This window comes from Limulus polyphemus, unplaced genomic scaffold (genome assembly GCF_000517525.1).
Source record: "Limulus polyphemus unplaced genomic scaffold, Limulus_polyphemus-2.1.2 Scaffold434, whole genome shotgun sequence".
NCBI classification, from domain to species: domain Eukaryota; kingdom Metazoa; phylum Arthropoda; class Merostomata; order Xiphosura; family Limulidae; genus Limulus; species Limulus polyphemus.
Genome location: NW_013666044.1, coordinates 511,470 through 531,996, shown reverse-complemented (window position 1 = coordinate 531,996; position 20,527 = coordinate 511,470). Strand labels below are relative to the sequence as shown.

The window sequence follows — 20,527 nt, the reverse complement described above, 5'->3', positions numbered from 1 at the left end:
CTGCCTGTTGTAGAAACACAAGTGTAGAGGACGACGTTTCGAAAGCCTTCCGCCTGAAAACGAAAGGCGGAAGACTTTTGAAACATCGTTCTCTACACTTGTGTTTCTACAACAGGCAGTTGCCGTCCATTCAACTAAGTTTCATCAAATCTACAGTTGTTTATGTTTGAGTATAACTTATTGAATTTGAAGATATCTAACAATTTTTAATGTCAGACATGTCATTTTCATCTTATTTCGTCTTATTAAATATATTGAGCTCTAAACTACATCAAACATGGTAAGTAATCACTTTCCATAATCGATTTGAAATGGTCTCAATTTTTATTCTGTTCGGTAAGGAAAGACAAAATAAAAGTCACAAACAGCGTGCCTAGTTAGAGGGTGACTGGTGAGATGCCAACTAAGAATCTGCAATAGCAGCAGTTAGCATCAATGTGAACTTTCTGAGAACGTAAGCAATGAAGTATGACAGCATTCAAATGTTTTCTTCGCATGTTATACTTAAAGTCTGTAGAACAATCCCTTAAACTTTCTGGTCACTTCTAATTTGCGTTTTTATTAGTCAATCGATAAAAAATTCAGACTTAGTCGTAAATTTGATCGGAAACTGAAGTTATTAATCATAAGATGAAGCTTATTGTTATAGAACTGTTTATATTATAAACTAAGTCGAGTTGCATTGAAGTGTTCGAAATTTGTGAATAAGAAAATATAATTAATCGGAATTTGTATGTAAAATGTGTTGTTTGCAGATAGGATTTAAGATAGATGAAACGTACCCCATCAGGAAATCTATTCACAACATAAGTTGTAGAACATATCTTTTTTAATATGATAATAAATTAAAAGTTTTAGTTGTGTTTGGAAGATTATCTTCAATACCAATTAGTGGCGTTGTACTTTCTAGCTTTCTTTGGTTACCAAACCTAGCTTTTTATTGTACATAGCTGATTATCTAAAAATTGAAAAATAATTATGAACCAGTTTGTTTCTTATATATTTTTTATAATACAGACATTGAAAGTCTGGCAACTTATACTATTTCATAAATATGCCAAACTAAAAAAAACGCTATTCATCGCGTAGAAATGATTATGAAAAATCAACGTTCTTTGTTGTAAAAATGGATTTTATCATTACGCTCTTATGTTTAGTTTGGTATTGTGTTTTAAGTTTACCAAGTATTTTTTTAATTTCAGAAAAGTAATTTTAAACTGTGCACATAAAACAAAGATGCCAATTTTAACTTTTGTTCGGTAAACTGTGTAATTCCAAAATATAATTTATGTCAAAATTGCCTAAAAAGTTGGGAGTTCTAGTAATCATCGGAAGGCCTCTTGGGCAATGACTTGTGTGGAAAAAAAAGATAGATCTGAATAATGTTTTTACGCAACTCTGATATGAAATCCAAAAGGAACAAATTAAGAAGAATGTGGAGAAAACATGTGCAATTTACGTCATTTTTTTATCCTAACTATTAAGCCTTTTGGTTTCTAATTCTTGGCAAGCTATCGGAGTTTACACCGTAACTTTTAAATTATTATACCGCACAAAAATAGAGTTTCGAAACGTTTGTTTGTAATTTTTAGCATTTTTTTACCCTCCATTTTTAATAGTCGCATTTATTTCTTCAGTCTCGCCACTCCTGAGTTATTCAATTGACTATCCATGGATCAGTAAAATTTACTAAAATATGAATACTTATGCTGGCTGAGGAAGGGGTGCAACGCTCTGTTGACTCGCTTATTCCCTTATTGGGACTGAATAAAATGCGAAAAAAAAGAAAAGTTCCTTTCTTATCATTCAACCAATCTGAAGAGTTCTGGTATTGAATGAAACGCTTCACGGGCAGTGAGTTGTGAGTAACAAAATATAGATCAAAAATGCTAGTTTGTGTATACACTTATGATATGTAATCAGAAATGGACAAATTAACAGAAATGTAGAAAAAAAAACGTGCAGTTTACGTCACGTTTATCACAGATTTCAAGCTTATTTGAATTAGTGGTAATTTTTGTTTGTTCAAACCAACAATTTATAATACCTTTAGAGAAACTTGAAGAAACTGACTTATGTTTTATTTTTCAACTTTTTAGCTAATACTTTATTTCAGCATTACGTGTAAAGTCTAGGAACAGTGTAGTACAAACAACCGCGATGAATTGTACTTTTATCACATTACGTGTAAAATCTAGAAACAGTGTAGTACAAACAACTGCGATGATGGTACTTTTATCACATTGCGTGTCAAGTCTAGGAACAGTATAGTATAAACAACACGTGTCAAGTCTAGGAACAGTATAGTACAAACAACTACGATGACAGTACTTTTATCACATTGCGTGTCAAGTCTAGGAACAGTGTAGTACAAACAACCGCGATGACAGTACTTTTATCACATTACGTGTCAAGTCTAGGAACAGTATAGTACAAACAACTACGATGACAGTACTTTTATCACATTGCGTGTCAAGTCTAGGAACAGTGTAGTACAAACAACTACGATGACAGTACTTTTATCACATTACGTGTAAAATCTAGGAACAGTATAGTACAAACAACTGCGATGACAGTACTTTTATAATTCCTTTTTAGGCCCATTCTGTTACTATATTAATAATAAAAAGCAAAAACGACAATTTTTGGCACAATGAAAGATAAATTATTTCAACCGACTAATCTGTGTAACATCAGGGCTAGTAATAGTTTTATCTTTCATTGTGCCGAAATCCGTCGTTTTCGTTTCTCACTCTTAACCCTACTTTTATATTGGTTTATATTTCTGCAGGTTTGGGTGGTACTCTTTGTGACTTTTTTCTTTGGCGCTTGTTTTCTACATGTACTGCTACGAGCAATAAGCAAGCTGATATCCGGGGAGGTGAAAACAGATCTTCAAAGTGCAGTTTGGTGTTTAGGATCATGTCTAGTTTTTCAGGGTAAGTAAAATTATTTACATACAGTTCCAAGCATCTAACTATTACTTTTTATGATTTATCTCATGAAGGCAAAAGATTAAACGATCTGAAAATTTGATGGACTTGGATCAATGACGAACTGTATCTTTTGCTGTGATATAGTAACAGTCTTAACTCGGAAAATATTATGTGCTTTATTCAGTGTGTTTTGCACTAGCGCGAAACATATGGTAACAGTGTCAATTTACAAAGTAGAAGCCACTTACAGTATTTTGAATATTTAAATGATGTATTGTTAGATAATTTTAAGTTATTGAAAATGTGTAGAAATAATATACTTATAAGACGTTTTCTAAACTTTTATGTGTCACATTATTTCTAGATTGTTTTTGAAATTACTTTCCTTGCTCTCTGTGACACGATTTTTGTTTGTTTTTCTGCCCGAGTGGATTGCTAATATTATTAAACAGTTTCTTTGCTTTGATTCAAATTAGTAGATATATATTTTTAAATATGTTCTATACAAATTTAATTATTTGATACATGTTTGCTTTCGTAAACTAGTTTTCTAATGTGCAAATTGGTTTACTATAACCTTAAAATTATGTTTTCTCTGTGGTATAGAAGTGAGCTTCAGGCGGGCTTATAATGATATAAATTTGGACTTCTATCCTGTCGCGGGCATATAGCACATTTCCACTCTGCGCCTGAGCTAAACAGTTACTCTAAAAATAACACTTTTTTTTGTATTCTGAGCACTCAGTCTCTGCTAATCCATTGCTTATTTAGTTTTAAAAATGAAAAAAATAGAATAAGAGACACACATAAAGAACAATGTTATCACACTTTTTATTTAATTTCTGTTTTCGACACGCTTGAAAGTGGACGAGCCTTACTCTAGAAATCAAATAGTTTAATAAAAAACAAAATTTCTTGCCATTACATACCCCTTTATTAATTCCGTTACTATAATTTTGTTCCCCAGTGCCTCAGCGGTATGTCTACGCTAGATTCCGGGTTTCGATACTCGTGGTGGACAGAGTACAGATAGCCCATTGTGTAGCTTTGTGCTTAATTACAAACAATACTATAATTTTAGCTTTTGTTTTTATCAATTCCGTTACTATGATTTTAGATTTTGTTTTTATTGATTCTGTTACTAAAATTTTAGGCTTTGTTTATGTTGTTGTTTTTTTCTCAAAGCTTTAAGTGAAGTGAATGCTTAAAGCAAGGAAAAACTTTCTTACAAATGCGTAATGATTGTCTGTATATAATTGGTTTTATAGCGTGTTTCCGTTTGCGTCTTATAATCACTTTGCATCTGTTCATTTGGAAATAGTTTATTTTCTCGCTGTGTTCAACATCCTTCTGTGCGAGTAAGTTTAGCGATAACAGTGTAAGGAACTACTTCGTAAAAGAAAAAAATTAATTTGAAAAACGAGATTTATTGTTGCCTTGCTGACATTTCCCAATCAGCATCCTATTAAAAAGAAAGCCTGTTAAGATAGGTTAGCATTAATTTTGTCTTAAAAGATTATTTTTGTGTATTTATAGAATTTTTCCTCTCTCAGAAAAAACTAGAGGATTAAATCACAATATAAGTTATAAACAATTGCCTGGAAAATTTAATGGCAGAGACGAAGAACACGTTATCACGTACGCTTCTTTAATACTCCTGATGTCTTACTAATTAATAATGTTCACCATGGTTTCGTTTGATCTTGGTAATTGTCATTATCATATTGTTGTTTCAATTTGTAAGGCGATTATCAATATTTAACGTGGTAATGCTGATCATTAGGTGTTATATAATGATGATGGTGTGTAAGTAATGCGATAAAGGTAACTGTCATTTGTTAAATAACGGTAATAGCAGTTTTCATGTTTTTATCTGACAGGACAGTGATAATCACCTTAATCTATTATAAGTTAAATAAACCATGATCATTTGGACTCTTCAACAAAAGCTTTATTAATAATCATTAGGATAATTTAGTGTTAACGATACAGGAGAATCCTCAACATTTTTGGGTGTGCTGAAAAGAAAAACGTGTTTAACTTATTGTTTTAGCAACAGAATAATTTTTTTTCTATTTTAACGTGATATTCTAATATCCAACGACCAATGAAGGTGGTGAAATAGTATAATTATATAGTCTAAAAACGTCTCACAAAAATCTTGTTTAGTTTAAAGGAGTGGTTTTGTTTTACAGGAGGGCAATCTATGAAATCGAACGGACAAAGTGTCCGTTTATTTATTGGTATTTGGTGGTTAATGGCAATAGTGCTTGGAGCCAGTTACAGTGGTACCATTACTTCCTACATGGCTATTCCTGGCACTAAAACGACCATAGACACAACGAGTAAACTACTTGTGGCAATCGATAACGACGGTTTCAGCTGCGGTGCAGCTGTTGGTACCGTTCAACATCTTCGAATGCAGGTAGGACATGGAGTTTAAAAGCGTTCGAACTATTTATGAAACTCGTTAGTTTAGGTAACGATTTATAAGTAGTTTCAGTGACGTTACATCATAATATCACGGTATAGCATAGGGTCAGTAAAGAATGATTTATAAAAAAATTATTGTCAGATTTATTGTGACGTAATGTCACTCAAACTACGTTTCACACTTCACAAGCGTAAGCCGTTATATCCCATAATAATTGGTATAACATGCTATCATTATTATTATTACTTCACACATGATACCATCTTAAGAACAACCTACGTTATTTAGGGGCGGCTATATAGAATAAACGAACTTAATGATATCGTGTTGCGTTGTTATGTTGAATAGCAGTTGAAAACTATATACTTCAGGTACAATAGATAAATAAATGCTCATAGAAATCTGTTGGAAGAGTTTCTTTCGTTCTTGTAGTTATAAAACTATTTATATCTGAACGAGAACAGCTGTTTGAAATATCTTAAGACCAAAGCTCTTGTCTTTGTTTCGTGATTTTACTGAAAACAAGACTGAACAAACTAATGAAAGTAAAACAAATATAAAAATGAAATGATGTAATTACTATTAAATATTTGTTCTGTTTACAATTAGACCTTTTGTTTTTATCAGATATCTCATACAATCTTATTATATACTGATTTCTAATACATAAAAGCACCCGTTTATCCTCTGTACTGTAACATTATATACATTCAAAGATTCAGTGACAACGTAAATTCATACTGTGTTTTGGGCTTTGTTTATGTTTGTGATTTGCGTGTCGGTCTGCGGACTTTAAGGTCCAAGATAGAAGTTCGCAATATGCTGCTGAAAATGCTCCTCTCTTTCTGCTGTGTGTGCATTATAAAAAGTGATAGATAATCTCGTTATTCGATCAAGACTAGTCATGGAGGCGGCAGTTGTTGCTGACTAGTTACCTTCCTTATGGTCACCAGTTGTAAATTATGGATGGCTCTAACATGGTCATTTAGCCTATGTGTTGCATAAGGTGTTGTTCATATTGAAAATATCAATGTTATTACACAGTATGTTAAAAAAACTGATGTCCATACTGTGTGCCTGAGGGCTCATGATTCACGTCCCATTGCTGCAAAAATATAATCCTTATTAAACATTCAGGATGGTCTATAAGAGTGATGCTGTATCCCACTATTCGATCAAACGAGAGTAATTCAAGAGTTGGCTGTGGGTTCTGTTTATTAGCTATCTTCCTTCTAATTTATCAGTTTAAAATTACGGTAGGTTATACGCAAGCAGAATTTTGTGTAGCTTTGCACACAAAAATCTCTAAAACATATTTTTGTCGCCGTATACCAAATTATGTAAAACACAAGTTAATCTATACACAAGATATTCATTATTATATAGATCTAATCCTACCGCAAACGTTTATTTTGTAACTGAACATGAATGGACATGATGGCTATGTTCATTTTACAATGAACTCCGCATTTGGTTTTGGTGTTGTTTACAACACAAAACACAATACTGTTTTCGTATTTCATGTTAATTACATATCAAAATATCATTATCATGATTAATGATATTTTAATATATTTACAATAAACTTTTAACTTCTGCATGCTATAATCCTTCAGATAGTGAAATAAAAACCACAAGTCTGAAAAAGATTGTTTCCAAATCACGAAAACAGCTGTGTTTCTTTGTGTGTTAGCGCAAAGCTTCAGAATGGTGTATCTGTACTGTACCACCAGCGGTTATCGATGCCAAAATTTTCTTAATGTTATAAAGCACTTAAGTCTGCCACTGAGCCATCGGGGAGCGATGGAGAAAAAATTTATATAATTGTTACAAAACAAAGCTTAAAAAATTATCCTTAGAAAATCCACATTAACATCGAGCGCGAACAGTGTAGTATAAAACGGTGTCATTCGAAAGTATATTTTACCTAAATGTATACGTAATGCTTTCGATATTGGTGTATAGAATGTGGTTCAGAATTCCACTTTGAATGCTGTTAGTGTTTTGTAACACTAAAACTTTGTTGACCACCACCCACCTAATGATTACTCTACTCTAGCCAATATTCTTCAAGATTTCTTGAGTGATTGAAACTCAACAGGCACTAATAACGAACTCTGACAGAATTCGTAGAAATTATATTGCTGGTTGATCAAATCTTTTAGATGAAACAAAGCTCCGTCGCTGAAGAAGAAGATGTCATGTGGAAACAATCACTACTTTACTCCTACTGCTTGATCAATCAGTCACAGAATTTCGTTTGCGTATCAAGGTCATCCTTGTGTATCCAATTTAGGATTTTTGATTTGCAGGAGTGCCACTTCACTTTCTTTGATACCCAATAGACACTCTAGTGTAAGGCACTTTCCACAACCTCTTTAAGCAAAAGATATGTTTGAGATAATGTCTATTGCTTTGTCTGTTACAGCTGCAGTCTTTGGTCTTCCGGATCGCAGCGGATCGGCAACTCCTCTCGCTGACTTAAATCAAGCAAACAACCTTAATTAATCCAATTAACTAATTTCAACATTAATCACCATGGTAATTAATGTTGACATTATTTTCCACCTGCTGCCAGGTGACCCCTTAACGCCCACACACACATACAATAGTAAAGTTCATCCTTGTCCAATGTCGTAGAGAAGCTAACTATACAGCATCTCTTTACACTGGGCCCGGCATGGCCAGGTGGTTAAGGCGCTCGACTCATAATCTGGGGGCCGCGAGTTCGGATCCCCGTTACACCAAACATGCTCGCCCTTTCAGCCGTGGGGGCGTTACATTTTAATGTTATCACTACTTAACAAAAGAATTAGATGTACAGTTCTTTTCTTTGATTATTACTGCTTAAGGTGTTGCTCTTTTCTACCGCTTAAAGTGTTGCTATTTTTCAAGAAAAGTTCTGTTGTAAAGATGGCAAAAACCATCAAAATAAACAGTATGTTAATTACTAAGACTTTGTAGGCTTAATGCAAAAGTAGAGGAACAATTCCACTTAACTGAATCAAACTAATATCTGATAGTAATCATAAACCTTTACGTTGAAATAATAGGAAACTGAGGATTCCAATATTGCATTTATTTGAAAAGTCATATTATGAGACAGGTAAAGTTATTGAGGCATTTGTAATGTGAGTCTCTTGTAATTTATCTTCACAAAACTACATATTTTGCTATTTTTACAAAACTCCTTTAGTAACAGAAAGTTGTATTGGAATAATAGAACTGTCCCTCCAAAAAATAACTAGAATCGTTTCCCTTTTCTGACTCTGAATGTATGTTTAAAGAAAGTATAATATAAAAATCATTATTCATTACTACATATTTCTCTTAGTAGTTGTTAACCTAAGCCTTTTTCCTAAAAATGGTGTTGAGCAGGGTTGTACAGGACACTAGTGAAATCGTAAAACATCTTTAGGATTTGAAACATTTTACTACTATGAATTTATTGTAACTTTGTATGGATCGTTTGGGTTTGCTAAGTCTGACCACCCTTTCTATAAGTTATATATGGAATGACTAGACTCCAGAACTTTTATCACATATATCGACATGCCAAGTTGCAATTTTTTATTCCCACCTTCACACCTTCCAAAAGTGTCAGAATACTAGCATGATAAAACTTGTTTCATCTTGTAATTTCGTTTTGCCTGTGGTTCCACTCGCATTCATACTTCATCCTTTTACATATTCTGACATGCCCACTGCACATTATTCGTACATCTTTATTTTTAATAGTGCATCAACTGTACATTCTTTTTGCCATCTTCATCATAACTCCATGGTATTGTTACGTCTCCGTTCGTTCGTTAAATAATTTTCCGTAAATTCGTTCCAACGAAACTTTAGCGACACAAGTCCTTTCTTAAATAAAACTGGTTTATTCTTTCCGAATACAACTTTACCGATACACTTCATTTCAACAGTTGCTCTATAACAACCGCTAGAACGTCTCACGTGCTCGTGCTCGACAATACTCAGTTCAATTACACACTCTCTGACTGCAGTTCAATTACTCACTGTTCCGTCACGTTGTGACCATTTTATATATACCAGACTACCCCTAATCTAGTAGTCTCCCGACAATTCACGAAGGAACAGGATATTTCTAGAAAGAGGTGGCGTGATACTAGTCACGTGACCTCGCTGACGCAACAGTATTTAGTAAACTTTCTAATTATATTCCTTACTACATCGATTGGTCTACAACTTTGTTTTACCTTCATTCTACTAAACATCATGAAAATTGTTAGTTCTTTTTTCATTTTGATCACTATTATTGGTATGCTAACTGCACATGTCAGCTACTCTTTAATATTTCATCTTCGTAACACTTATGTCCAAATCAGTGTTATTTTTTCATACTCGTCATGTTTATTGCAAAGCCACTTGCACTTTTTTTTCCCAGTCTAATCTACAATTGCATGAAAATAAATCTGTATTTACTTTGATTCATTATATCACTTAAAACGTGTTTAGATCTTTTTGTTGTTGTTGTTGTTTTCCTCCAAAAACGATGCCAAACATAGTTTGCTATATTTAAAAATATCATAGCAAATTTGGATGTAACAAATACGTAAAGGGTGAATTACTAACTGATTAGAGCAAATATAAACATGATGGATTTCAGCAACTGAAAGTTTCGTGTTAATATTCAATACTGTTTCAAAGTTGAAAGCCTTGGAATAGTTGTTATTACACTTTATATTAATGAACCAATAAATGACAGCAATTTAACCAAAACCCTCGAATCCAATTTCAAGAGAGCACTGAAATGTATCTAGTTAAGCATCAACTGATAAAACTGGAACTTAGGCTGCACTTAAAAGATTTTATAGAAAGTAAAAACAAAAACTACAGTGAGAACTTTTAAGGTGGGGTGGGTGAAGCTAACATTACAACACCCATGTCTATATATAAATACTACTCCAAAAGGATATCAAATTTAACGCAAGTACACCATTTACATTTTTAATTCGATTTGTCGTTTCTCGAGGTATCAGAGTACTAGCACGATAGGTTTATTTAGCCTTTCAAATTCTCTCGGTAAAATACTCCAAACAGAATAATCTGCATATTTTTCATTACGCTACTGCTCTGACGTTAAATGTCATGGTGAAAATTTTGTTTGGCCTAATTTTGTTTCATTTGGAGACATAATTGCGATTTCTACAACATGACTAAATAAAAGTACAATTTGAATTAACGAGATAACTGATCGTTTTTATTATATTTGTACAATGTAGCCAGAAATATCGATACCCACCAATCGGGATTCAATAGAAATGAAGGTAACATCGTTGTGGTATATTTTATTTATGTATTATTATTTTAATTTAAGTGGAGGATAAAAACAATTTTCGTTCCTTGGTGAGTTAATAGTAAGATTGCGAACTTCAGGTGCTAAAATCTGGGACTTGATTTTCCACGATGGGCTAAGCGCATATAACCCATTAGGTAGGCTAGTATTAAAAACACAACAACAAAAGCAACTTTCATGCTAACTAAACTGGGTCGAGTGTGGCCTGATTTAGCGTGCCATGACTTTGAATTCTCAGATTCATCATTCGCAGTATGTTGTTGTAAAAACGTGTTCCGCCCTTTTTTTGCCATGTGTGCTCTATAAGTGTGATGGTGAAATCCCACTTTTAGACCAGACAAGATTTGTTTGTTTATTGTCGAATTTTGCGTAAACCTACACGAGGGGTATGTGAGCTAGCTCTCCTTAATTTTGAAGTGGTAGACTAGAGAGAAGACAGCTAGTCAACAGTAACTAACTCCAACTCTTAACCAATTATTGTCAGTGGGTTCTTGACCGTCACTCTTACAACGCACCTACGGCTACAGAGTGCGGAATGCGATTTTTCTTTTCTTTTCTTTTTTTTTGCTAACGAGATTCGAACCACTGGACCTTTACCTCCACAGACCGTCGCGCTAACTATTTGTCCCCAATCAGGTGAAAATATTCCACCAATTGGCGGAATGTGTCCATTAGCTGCCTTCCCTCTAGTCTATCAGTTAAAAAAAAAATAGGGAAAGCTAACTCAGATAGCCTTTGTGTTATTTCAGGTGAAATTCTGAAACAAACTGTCCGCTGTCACTAACAAAAAGATAAGAGCTAAATCAAAACGAAAAGTTTACCAATTTGTTCCATTTATATATTTTACCAGTTTGAGGCAAACAAACAAGTTTTGTGTGTAAAACTTACGTACGCTGCCGTTTTCAATAAAAACAATTAAGTTTTCATGTAAAATAGTAAGAGTCTAACTTCAGATTACTGATTGAACTTTGTTCCTGGTACAAGCTATGTCAAGTGGTTATCAACTCTTTTCCAATAACATTTGGTATGCGTGTAAGGATTGGAGATATGTGTTGCGTTTTTTGTTGTTTTTTTTTCTGGTGAGTAACTTCTGGCGAATTGGGCTTCAGTCACTTTTTGCCACCTAGAAAAACATTTTGCTCTATACTTTTATTAAATATTTCATCTTATATATAGTTAATAACACATATAATATGCTATATCAAGTAGTAAATCGAATGATAGATATTGAGCTTGAAATTTCTTTTTAGTATCCTAAACAGCTTTCCTACAGAATAATTTAGAATAATAAATCAGTAAAATCAATGTTACTTGTTCTTCAAATATCGTATAAATAGAGGTTTAATGTTATGAATAAAAGACAACTAAAAACATCATACATATGATATATATACATCATCACATCATTGGTATATTCTTGTAAAAGTTTTTCAAGTTATCATCTTGAATTATATTCTGTGTTTTTGTGGTACTATTGGGGGAAAAGGTGAAATTTCGTATTATTGCATATGTTTTTCACAACGCTTTAATGGAAATAATTACGAATGAGTTTTTGAAAATACTTATATCTGGTTCATTGAATATTAATGTTTTGTTGTTTGATTTCGCGCAAAACTACACGAAGGTTACCTGAGCTAGCCGTCCCCAATGATGAAGTTATAGACAAGAGGGTTTGTTTGGTTGTATTGAATTTTGCGCAAAGCTACACGACGGCTATCTGCGCTAGCCGTCCCTGATTTAGCGATGTAAGACTAGAGGGAAGGCAGCTAGTCATCACCACCCACCACCAACTCTTGTGCTACTCTTTTACCAACGAATAGTGGGATTGACCGTCACATGATAACGCCCCCACGGCTGAAATGGCGAGCATGTTTGTTGGGACGGGTATTCGAACCCGCGACCCGCAGATTGCGAGTCAAGCGCCCTAACCACCTGGCCATGCCGGGCAGACAAGAGGGAAGGCAGTTAGTCACAACCACTAATCGCCAAAACTTGGGCAAATTCTAATATGTCATAAAATCAAATATATTCTTGATATAGCATGGCTAGCATCAACTTCAAAGTCATCCTATTTATTTAAAAAATTCTGTAACTACAAAATATTCTATATATATATTGAGTCTTTATCTGATATGTTAGTATTGGATAATGATATATTGTTTAAGCAAACGATCTTAAATAAAAATATTTATAACGAGTTCCATTTAACTGATAATCATAATAGAATAGTTGTGTTTGTACAAAGAGGAAAAATAAGCAAAGGATTTATTATATCACATACATGACTCAAAGCTCTAATTGTATTTAATATGCATGAACTATCTTATATTATGGGTGAGAAAACTAACTGAATATTACTTTTTGTACATGTGCACTTATGAGATTTATAGTCCAAAAAATTAATAATAATAATGAAAGAAACACGGTGAAAATGCATAAGAATATCTAAAATAGCTACGCAGTGTACACCTGAAACCTCTTGGTGTTTTAAGTTTCGGAACATTATAACAATTCAGTCTTTGATTATGTTATAAATGCATTCACTATAGAAGATATCATCGGGTATATAGTGCAAATATTTGATTTTAACGTATTCGGTTTCATGTCATGAATTATTGGGTTTCTTTAAAAGATATTTAGCAAACTGGTTTATAAGTTTATTTTAGAACGATTTTATTGAAGAATGAACCTTTAATCAGAACGCCCCCTAGTGGCACAGCGTTATGTCTGCGGACTTACAACCCTAGAAACCGGGTTTCGATACCCGTCGTGGGCAGAGCACAGACAGCTTTGTGCTTAACTTCAAACAAGCAAATTAATCAGAACAGTTTAATGCCATCGTCTTGTAAATGATAAATATCATCCCACATTCGTTGCATTTCTTCCTTACATGCCCCCCCCCCCACTGGAACAGCGGTATGTCTGCGGACTTACAACGCTAGAAACTGGGTTTCGATACCCGTGGTGTGCAGAGCACAGATAGCCTATCGTGTAGCTTTGTGCATAAATTCAAACAAACAAACAAACTTCCTCACATTATTAATGCATTCTTAAGGTTTTGTAAGTAAAAATAGATATTCAGAGTTTTCCTTCGGTATTCATGTAAAATTTCATGGAATTTAAATTTTCAATCTGAACAGCTATTTGTGTGCATGTGGCTAAATTTCCAAATTCAAAGACTCCTCAGATTCAGGTATAAATGACCAAAATTTTGAACACTAACCAGAGAGAGAAGGCAACTTAACCGCCGCCACATGGAATTTTTTCACTATCATTTTTATAAAGCACCCACAGCTGAAACCACGCTCAGTCGTATGTAAATTTTTATTTTCTTATTTTGTTTTAAAATAGGATGCTGTTACTTCTGCAATTAAACGACTAAAATCAAGCATGTACAGTGACACAAAGAATGTGGTAATCTCCTTAAATGCTGGTCTTACCAAAGCACTGACTGAGAAATATGCCTTTTTGTACACAAAATCTTCACTAGAAGCTGAATTACATCGTAACTGGAAAGATATCTTTGTGATTTCATCTGATTCTATTGCTGTCGATAAGGTGGGCATAGCTTTCCAGCGGAACTGGCCATACCAACAGGATTTCAACACAATGTACGTTATTTCGATTAGTTTTTTGTCAATATTTTAAACTATTTTTGTGGGATATTATTGTTTATCTGATGTATACTTATGTCAAATGTTGGGCCCTTAGCTAAGATAAATGTTCTGGAACAATCAAATATTTTCGTGCTTTATTGCGTTATTATTATAAGCTTGTCGTATCTAACGCAAATAGGGAAACAGAGACGTTGCATGAGAATTACAAGAATATAATAAAATACAGAGATTCGAAAAACGTATTATGAAGAAAGACAATGCCAATGTAGATTGAATTATCTACACCAAACGTGTCAAATTCAACTCACTTCTCGCCAGTATGATACTGAATACAAAGCTTCTACTGGTTTACTTCTCTCCACAGCATTCTTGTTATATTAATGCCTATAGACTCTCTTTAATTTCTTTGTTAACTAGATATTTATATTGAACTTTCATTTAAAAGTTAAAATGTTCAACAAAATTTTTAAAGCCCTCAACTTTCACAGTCAAGATCAAACATTAACTGAAATCTCTAAGTATCTTGCATAAATTATCTACTCATTCTTTGAAAATGTAACATGGTCCATAACATGTGTTATGCAAGGAATCAGTCCAATTACTATGAATATAGAGAGTGCTAGATGGGTAGATTAGTAGTATCAAATTGTTTGTGCAAACTGTCAAAATGAAACTGAGATACAAAATATCACAAGTGGCTGGATGTGAAGAAAATCGATACAAAGAAAACACCAATACCTGGCCTTACATGATATAAATAATATGATATGATAAAATTAAACAATATTACAAACTTGATAGCACTTCTAAGATACGTAATATTTAAAGGAAAGTACTGCCTTATAGTGATAAACGTTACTTCCTTTGGTACGTCTAGTGTGGTTACATGTGCAGTCGCCATCTATGACCAGTGGTCTTGGATAACAAATCATTCATCAATTTATCATCAGAACGTATGTTCGGCACCATTCTGCTTCAACCATCAGCAGTAGAATCTCAATAATAGGCTGTATATTTAGTACAGATATAAGAAAATATTCATAGAGGTTTGAATTAATGACCGAAATTGATTAGAAGTTAATATTAATTAATATGCTTAGAAACGGAAAAGTGGGTATTTAACTGTGGACAACTTTAACTGAGATGTGTGCTGCTGTCTGAGCACTGGACATGAAACTTTTTTATAAATGTTTATGCATATCAAGAGCTCTTAGAAAAGAACATTCTATTGGTGATGAGTGAGCTTGTTTGTTGTTGTTGGTGGTGGTGGTGTTCATTAGACTAACGTTCATACAGTTCTATCAAGATCGTACTTTTTTTCCACTAAAGCATTAAATTCATAATATTAACTTCCAATGGCCTGCCCAGAAAACATATTTTACTTCTATAAACCTTTTTTATTTAATTTAATTATTTAATCCCTAGTGATTGTATTATGTAATGAACTTGCTATATTATTGTTCTGTAGACTCCAAAGAATGGTCTATGGTGGTTTGATTGACAAGTGGAAGAGAGACGTTCTCCTCATTTTGAACAGAAACAACAGGAGCATCTCTGAACCAAAAAGACAGGACGCAAGAGCTTTAACACTTAATAATACACAAAGTGGGTTTTATGTTCTTCTCATCGGATACGGAATCTCATCGGGGATTTTAGTGATGGAACACATTGCAGTCAAAATGAAGAAGATATAAATATATATATACGTCTAGTATTTACCTTGATTTCTATACATCTTTACATGTACATCTTAACACGATGAATTATCCAGTTCTCAAATACTTCATTTAAATTTTACTAAGGTTTAAGTTAAGCCTTAATCATCAATTCTCCTCTTAAATGTGAACACAAAATATTCGCACGTGTAGTATTAGTATTATTGTAAGATATTAAAACGAGCATTAGGTGAAAAATGTCGCTTTTATAGTGTTAAATATTTATTTGTGATATGATTTTAAAATACGCATTTCTGTTGAGAAAACTATATAGCTTTCTTTTCATTAATCCAGTGAAGCACTTTTCGAGACGGAAAAAATGTTTAACTCTAGACTTTATTGTATAAGTAAAATGATTTGATCAAGTATTCTTGTTTTAGTAACTCATATATGTACGCATTATATTAACTATTTAAACAGATATGTAGGTCCAATTCCTAGGAAGATCAATCCCTACACCACTGTTACATTTCAGCCTCTACTTTTCGATCCTTTTGGAGTTTATTTATTCAGTTTTTACGTAATTATTCACCAAAACTTTGAATTTAGGACACAGAATTTCATTATTACAAACCCTAATTATATCTATTAATAATGCTTCATGCATTTAGGGCTTACACTGTTTGTTATTTGCACGATATACAGCCACCTAATGGCTCAGCAGTAAAGTTGAGGGCTTATAGCGTTAAAGATCGGGTTTCGATACCCGCGGTGAACAAAACATAGATAGCCCATTGTATAGCTTTGTGCACAACAAGAAACAAACCACACATATATGTACGCATTATATTAATGAATGTTGTATAAGAATGGCAATAAAATCCAATTATTCGATTAAAGTAGCTTAAGAACCAGCGGTGGATACTGTTGACTCATTACCTTCTTTCCAGCCTGCTAGTTCAGTAATATGGACGGCTAGTTTGTAGCTTTGCGCGAATATCCGAAAACAAAACATAGAAAACCGATATTCTTCAAGAGGAATCTGGCTACAACACTGATAAAAGATCTAATTACTTAAGGTGTTTCATCAAACAGAACAGTTTCGCGTATCACTTGGAGCTTATGATTGGAGAATTTTAGTTTTACTAATCGAAATGTATAGAATCTATAGTTTTAATACGCTAGTTAACATTTAGGTTTCCGTGGACAAAGAAATATAGACTTTTACACCAATCTAAGTATGTGTATTTAATCATATGTTTCTATAGTGTTTTGTAACTGTAAGGTAATGGCATTTTCTACTTTACCCTCAACACGCTTATATAAACATTTTGTAATTTTTTACTTCTGTCTTTATTAAGAAAAGTCAGATAAGAAGATGTCAACAAAAGCCCCAAGCCTTTACTCTAGTTTTCATGACATGACAGAACTATATAACTGCTGACAACTTGTCAATGATTTTCTGTAACACATAACCTTGAAAATTCTCTAAATCTAAGGGGTGCTATCTTTATGGAGTATTACTGAAATGGTCTAGCAGCAACTTGAAAATGATCAAATTAAAAACTCCAGCATTAGAGATACTGTTATATTGATGAAACATGAAGCAAGAACACCATCTTGGTAAACAGTAGCCTTCGGAAGTGTACAGATTAACTTTACCTCCCTCTGATAACATAATACCTCTGATCTTGATTAAATGTATCCAGTCACATCACCTTACAAGCTTTATTTTCTTTCACTAAGCCAAGTTATATCTTGTTCAACTGTTTCGTAAGCATCCAGCTTTCTAATTAATCTACTATATTATTTCACCAGAAGCTTTCAAAAAATCAAGGTACACATCATGAATAGTAACAGACATAACATATTTTACGGGGCTAATGAACTTCATGATGTTGTTTGTTTTATGTACAAAATGTTTATAAATTCAATGTATATTATTAAACACATTAAAATATATAAGGCCTTTAAAAGAAAGACTTTAGGTTGTGGTCTCCGTGCGCATCACTTTTAGATCAGTGCATCAACATGTTTTAAAAATGGTCCGTTTCAAAGTAGAGTGCATGGTACAGCAGCATCTCATCAAAAACAGCATGAAAACATACATCAGCCTCGTTTCGGCACCTCAAGGAGTTTATAGGGGTGTTTGCCAACAATGTCACCATGGTTTGCCAAGATGACAAACGCAAATTAAATGTTAGGGAGCCAGAACCCCTGTTGCTGCTGTCGATCGTGGAAAAATTGCAGCCAAGACATCTCCCGCGCATTCTTACAAGAATCCAGTTAACGAATGATATCCATTTTGAACTTGGATCTCCAAGTAGTTGGTGTGATACATATGAAATTAACCATGAATATGAGAAATGGATGTCGAAATGCAACAACATCAAGGAGATTCCAAAGGCTGCAGAAATGAATTCTGTCTTTCAAGAGAATGTTTTGAACAGCATCAAGCAGCCAATTGAATTAATTGGTGGATTGTCTGGAAAACTTCAAGACCAATGAAAATTTTGTGTCGTCTCTCCAAAAGCACAAAAAGAATCACCATGGTATTCCGTTTGCTCCATCACGCCTCACAGCATCACACACGAAGAACAGTCACCTGCCAAGAGTTCTCTCTGTTACCATGGAACTGAAGCAACAGGAATCGACTCAAGTGATTTAGTAAATCATCTTTCCACACATAAATATTCACATGTTTATTACAAAATAATTCAAATACAGTTTATATTTGTTATATAAATATGTAAATACTTCAATATGTTATACTAACTTTGAAATCTTAAAACTAGTAGCACATAATATTATATTTTACAATATCCATGCATATATTGTGTTTAATATTAAACACAGGTTGATTATATCTGTGGAGCTGACATCAGAGCATTCATTGAAGATAAAAAGAAAATCTTGATAAAGGTTCATGTCCGTCAAGACCTTTAGTACCACCAGCCTATAGAAGTACCCTGCTATGCATCAACATTGTTCCCCTTGGTATGCTGCTATTGAACTGAGAGGGACAACCTGGTCACAGGAGAGCATGCAAGGGGGATGCATCCTATCTGCAAGACCTGTTGAGAAACAAAGCATCATATTCTAAAAGAAAGAGAAAACTTGTCAATGTTAGACATATTATTTGAGTCATTTTATATTTACATTGACTCCTGTTTTTTAGTTGTTGATTTTTTGTGATGCCTACATGCTGCAGTTATATTATTTATACAATACTGTAGTATTTGGTACATTGTTATACTAGTCAGTTTTCCCCGTGTTTATTTCTCTCGGATGATTCTGTATTTTGCCAGGCTAGGAGAGTGTGAATATTTTGTTTGAGAGATACTGACCAACGATGTTTCTATTTTGCCTGATAGTTTATTTTATCATGTCTGCCTGCTACTCAGTAATCAGGGGTTATTATTGCTTATGCCATATTCCAAAATGGTATATTTTATTATTAGTCTGTATTGATGTTTGTTTCTGACAGTATGTATTTATTTAATGCCGTCCAATTTACCAGTAAAAAGTTGCTATATTTTTTTAGTGAATGTAATTTTGGAGAGGGAGATAGAACTTAATAAAAGATTTGATACTGAATCGAGAATGATATTTGGTTGATAATAAGCGAAAGCTATTGTTTAGAGATCTTACCTTGGTCGTTATTTTAATCAATTCTCATTACTAATTATCAGCATTGCAATCATGGTTTATTTTTAATTACTAGGTGTGCGGTAAGTTTCCGGACTTATAACGCTAAGATTCGAAGTTCTATCCCAGCAATAGACAGGGCGCAAATATCCCATTGTGTAGCTTTGTGCTACAAATCTAACAACTACTACTTGTTGTTCCCTCCAGAGATTTACAGATTTTTTTGTTTCTTCGCATATATCTCTGAAAACTCCAGTAAAAGCACCATCCTTTATAAACACACTCATTCTTATTGTTTTACTGAATAAATAAAGATTGTTTTCAATGCATTTTATATTGTTCTGAGTCTTCTTTTTTTTTTCACAACTCAATCAAAGTCAAAGAACTCATGTTCACTTTCACAAAATATTTCCTACTCAAACTTCCTACTAATCAGCAGATCCTACCCGATTGCTCTAAAAGGAAATGCTTGTACCTAGGAATACCAAACACCTTGTGACAACCCTCTTCAAATTTAACAGAACTTATGGAATTTTTCAATAATCATTAAATAATTTTGTAGTTAAATACCTGTCGTTAAACTAATTCTATAGTCCACCTGTAATTACATTGCGAATTATTTATTAATTAATATTCACTTTTCTAATATCGATTGTTTCTGTTCACAGAATGTCCTTTGACAGCACAGTGGCAAGCTTGAGGGTTTACAACATTAGAGGTTTTATCCTAGCGGTGAGCTTATTCTGCAGATTTCTACTTCTAACAAATAAGCATCTTCATGGAACATACCCTGCCCTTAAGATATATAACATATTTTCCTTCCAAATATATAAAGTAACCTAGCAGTCATTGGGATTACAGGCGTTTAAGTGTTTAAATAGAAAATAAACGTATTTCTTTGTGATAATGGTTAGCAC

General features: G+C 33.5%; 1 protein-coding gene across 1 annotated transcript; it reads left to right on the top strand.

The window, feature by feature from the left end:
* Positions 1-2,522: 2,522 nt before the first annotated feature.
* Positions 2,523-19,880, top strand: LOC106458240 (ionotropic receptor 21a-like). The gene is made up of 5 exons (XM_022384395.1): positions 2,523-2,554; positions 2,792-2,939; positions 5,132-5,361; positions 14,042-14,301; positions 15,776-19,880. The coding sequence occupies exons 3-5, from the start codon at positions 5,143-5,145 to the stop codon at positions 15,999-16,001; spliced, it is 705 nt and encodes a 234-aa protein (XP_022240103.1). The 5' UTR covers positions 2,523-2,554; positions 2,792-2,939; positions 5,132-5,142; the 3' UTR covers positions 16,002-19,880.
* The last annotated feature ends 647 nt before the right edge of the window (positions 19,881-20,527 follow it).

What these genes read in the sequence shown, in the direction of transcription:
- LOC106458240 (XM_022384395.1), top strand. Translation starts at nt 5,143, where the DNA reads ATGAAATCGAACGGACAAAGTGTCCGTTTATTTATTGGTATTTGGTGG. An exon ending in TTCAACATCTTCGAATGCAG is followed by an intron (nt 5,362 to 14,041) that starts GTAGGACATGGA and finishes GTTTTAAAATAG; the next exon opens with GATGCTGTTACTTCTGCAAT. An exon ending in CAACAGGATTTCAACACAAT is followed by an intron (nt 14,302 to 15,775) that starts GTACGTTATTTC and finishes ATTGTTCTGTAG; the next exon opens with ACTCCAAAGAATGGTCTATG.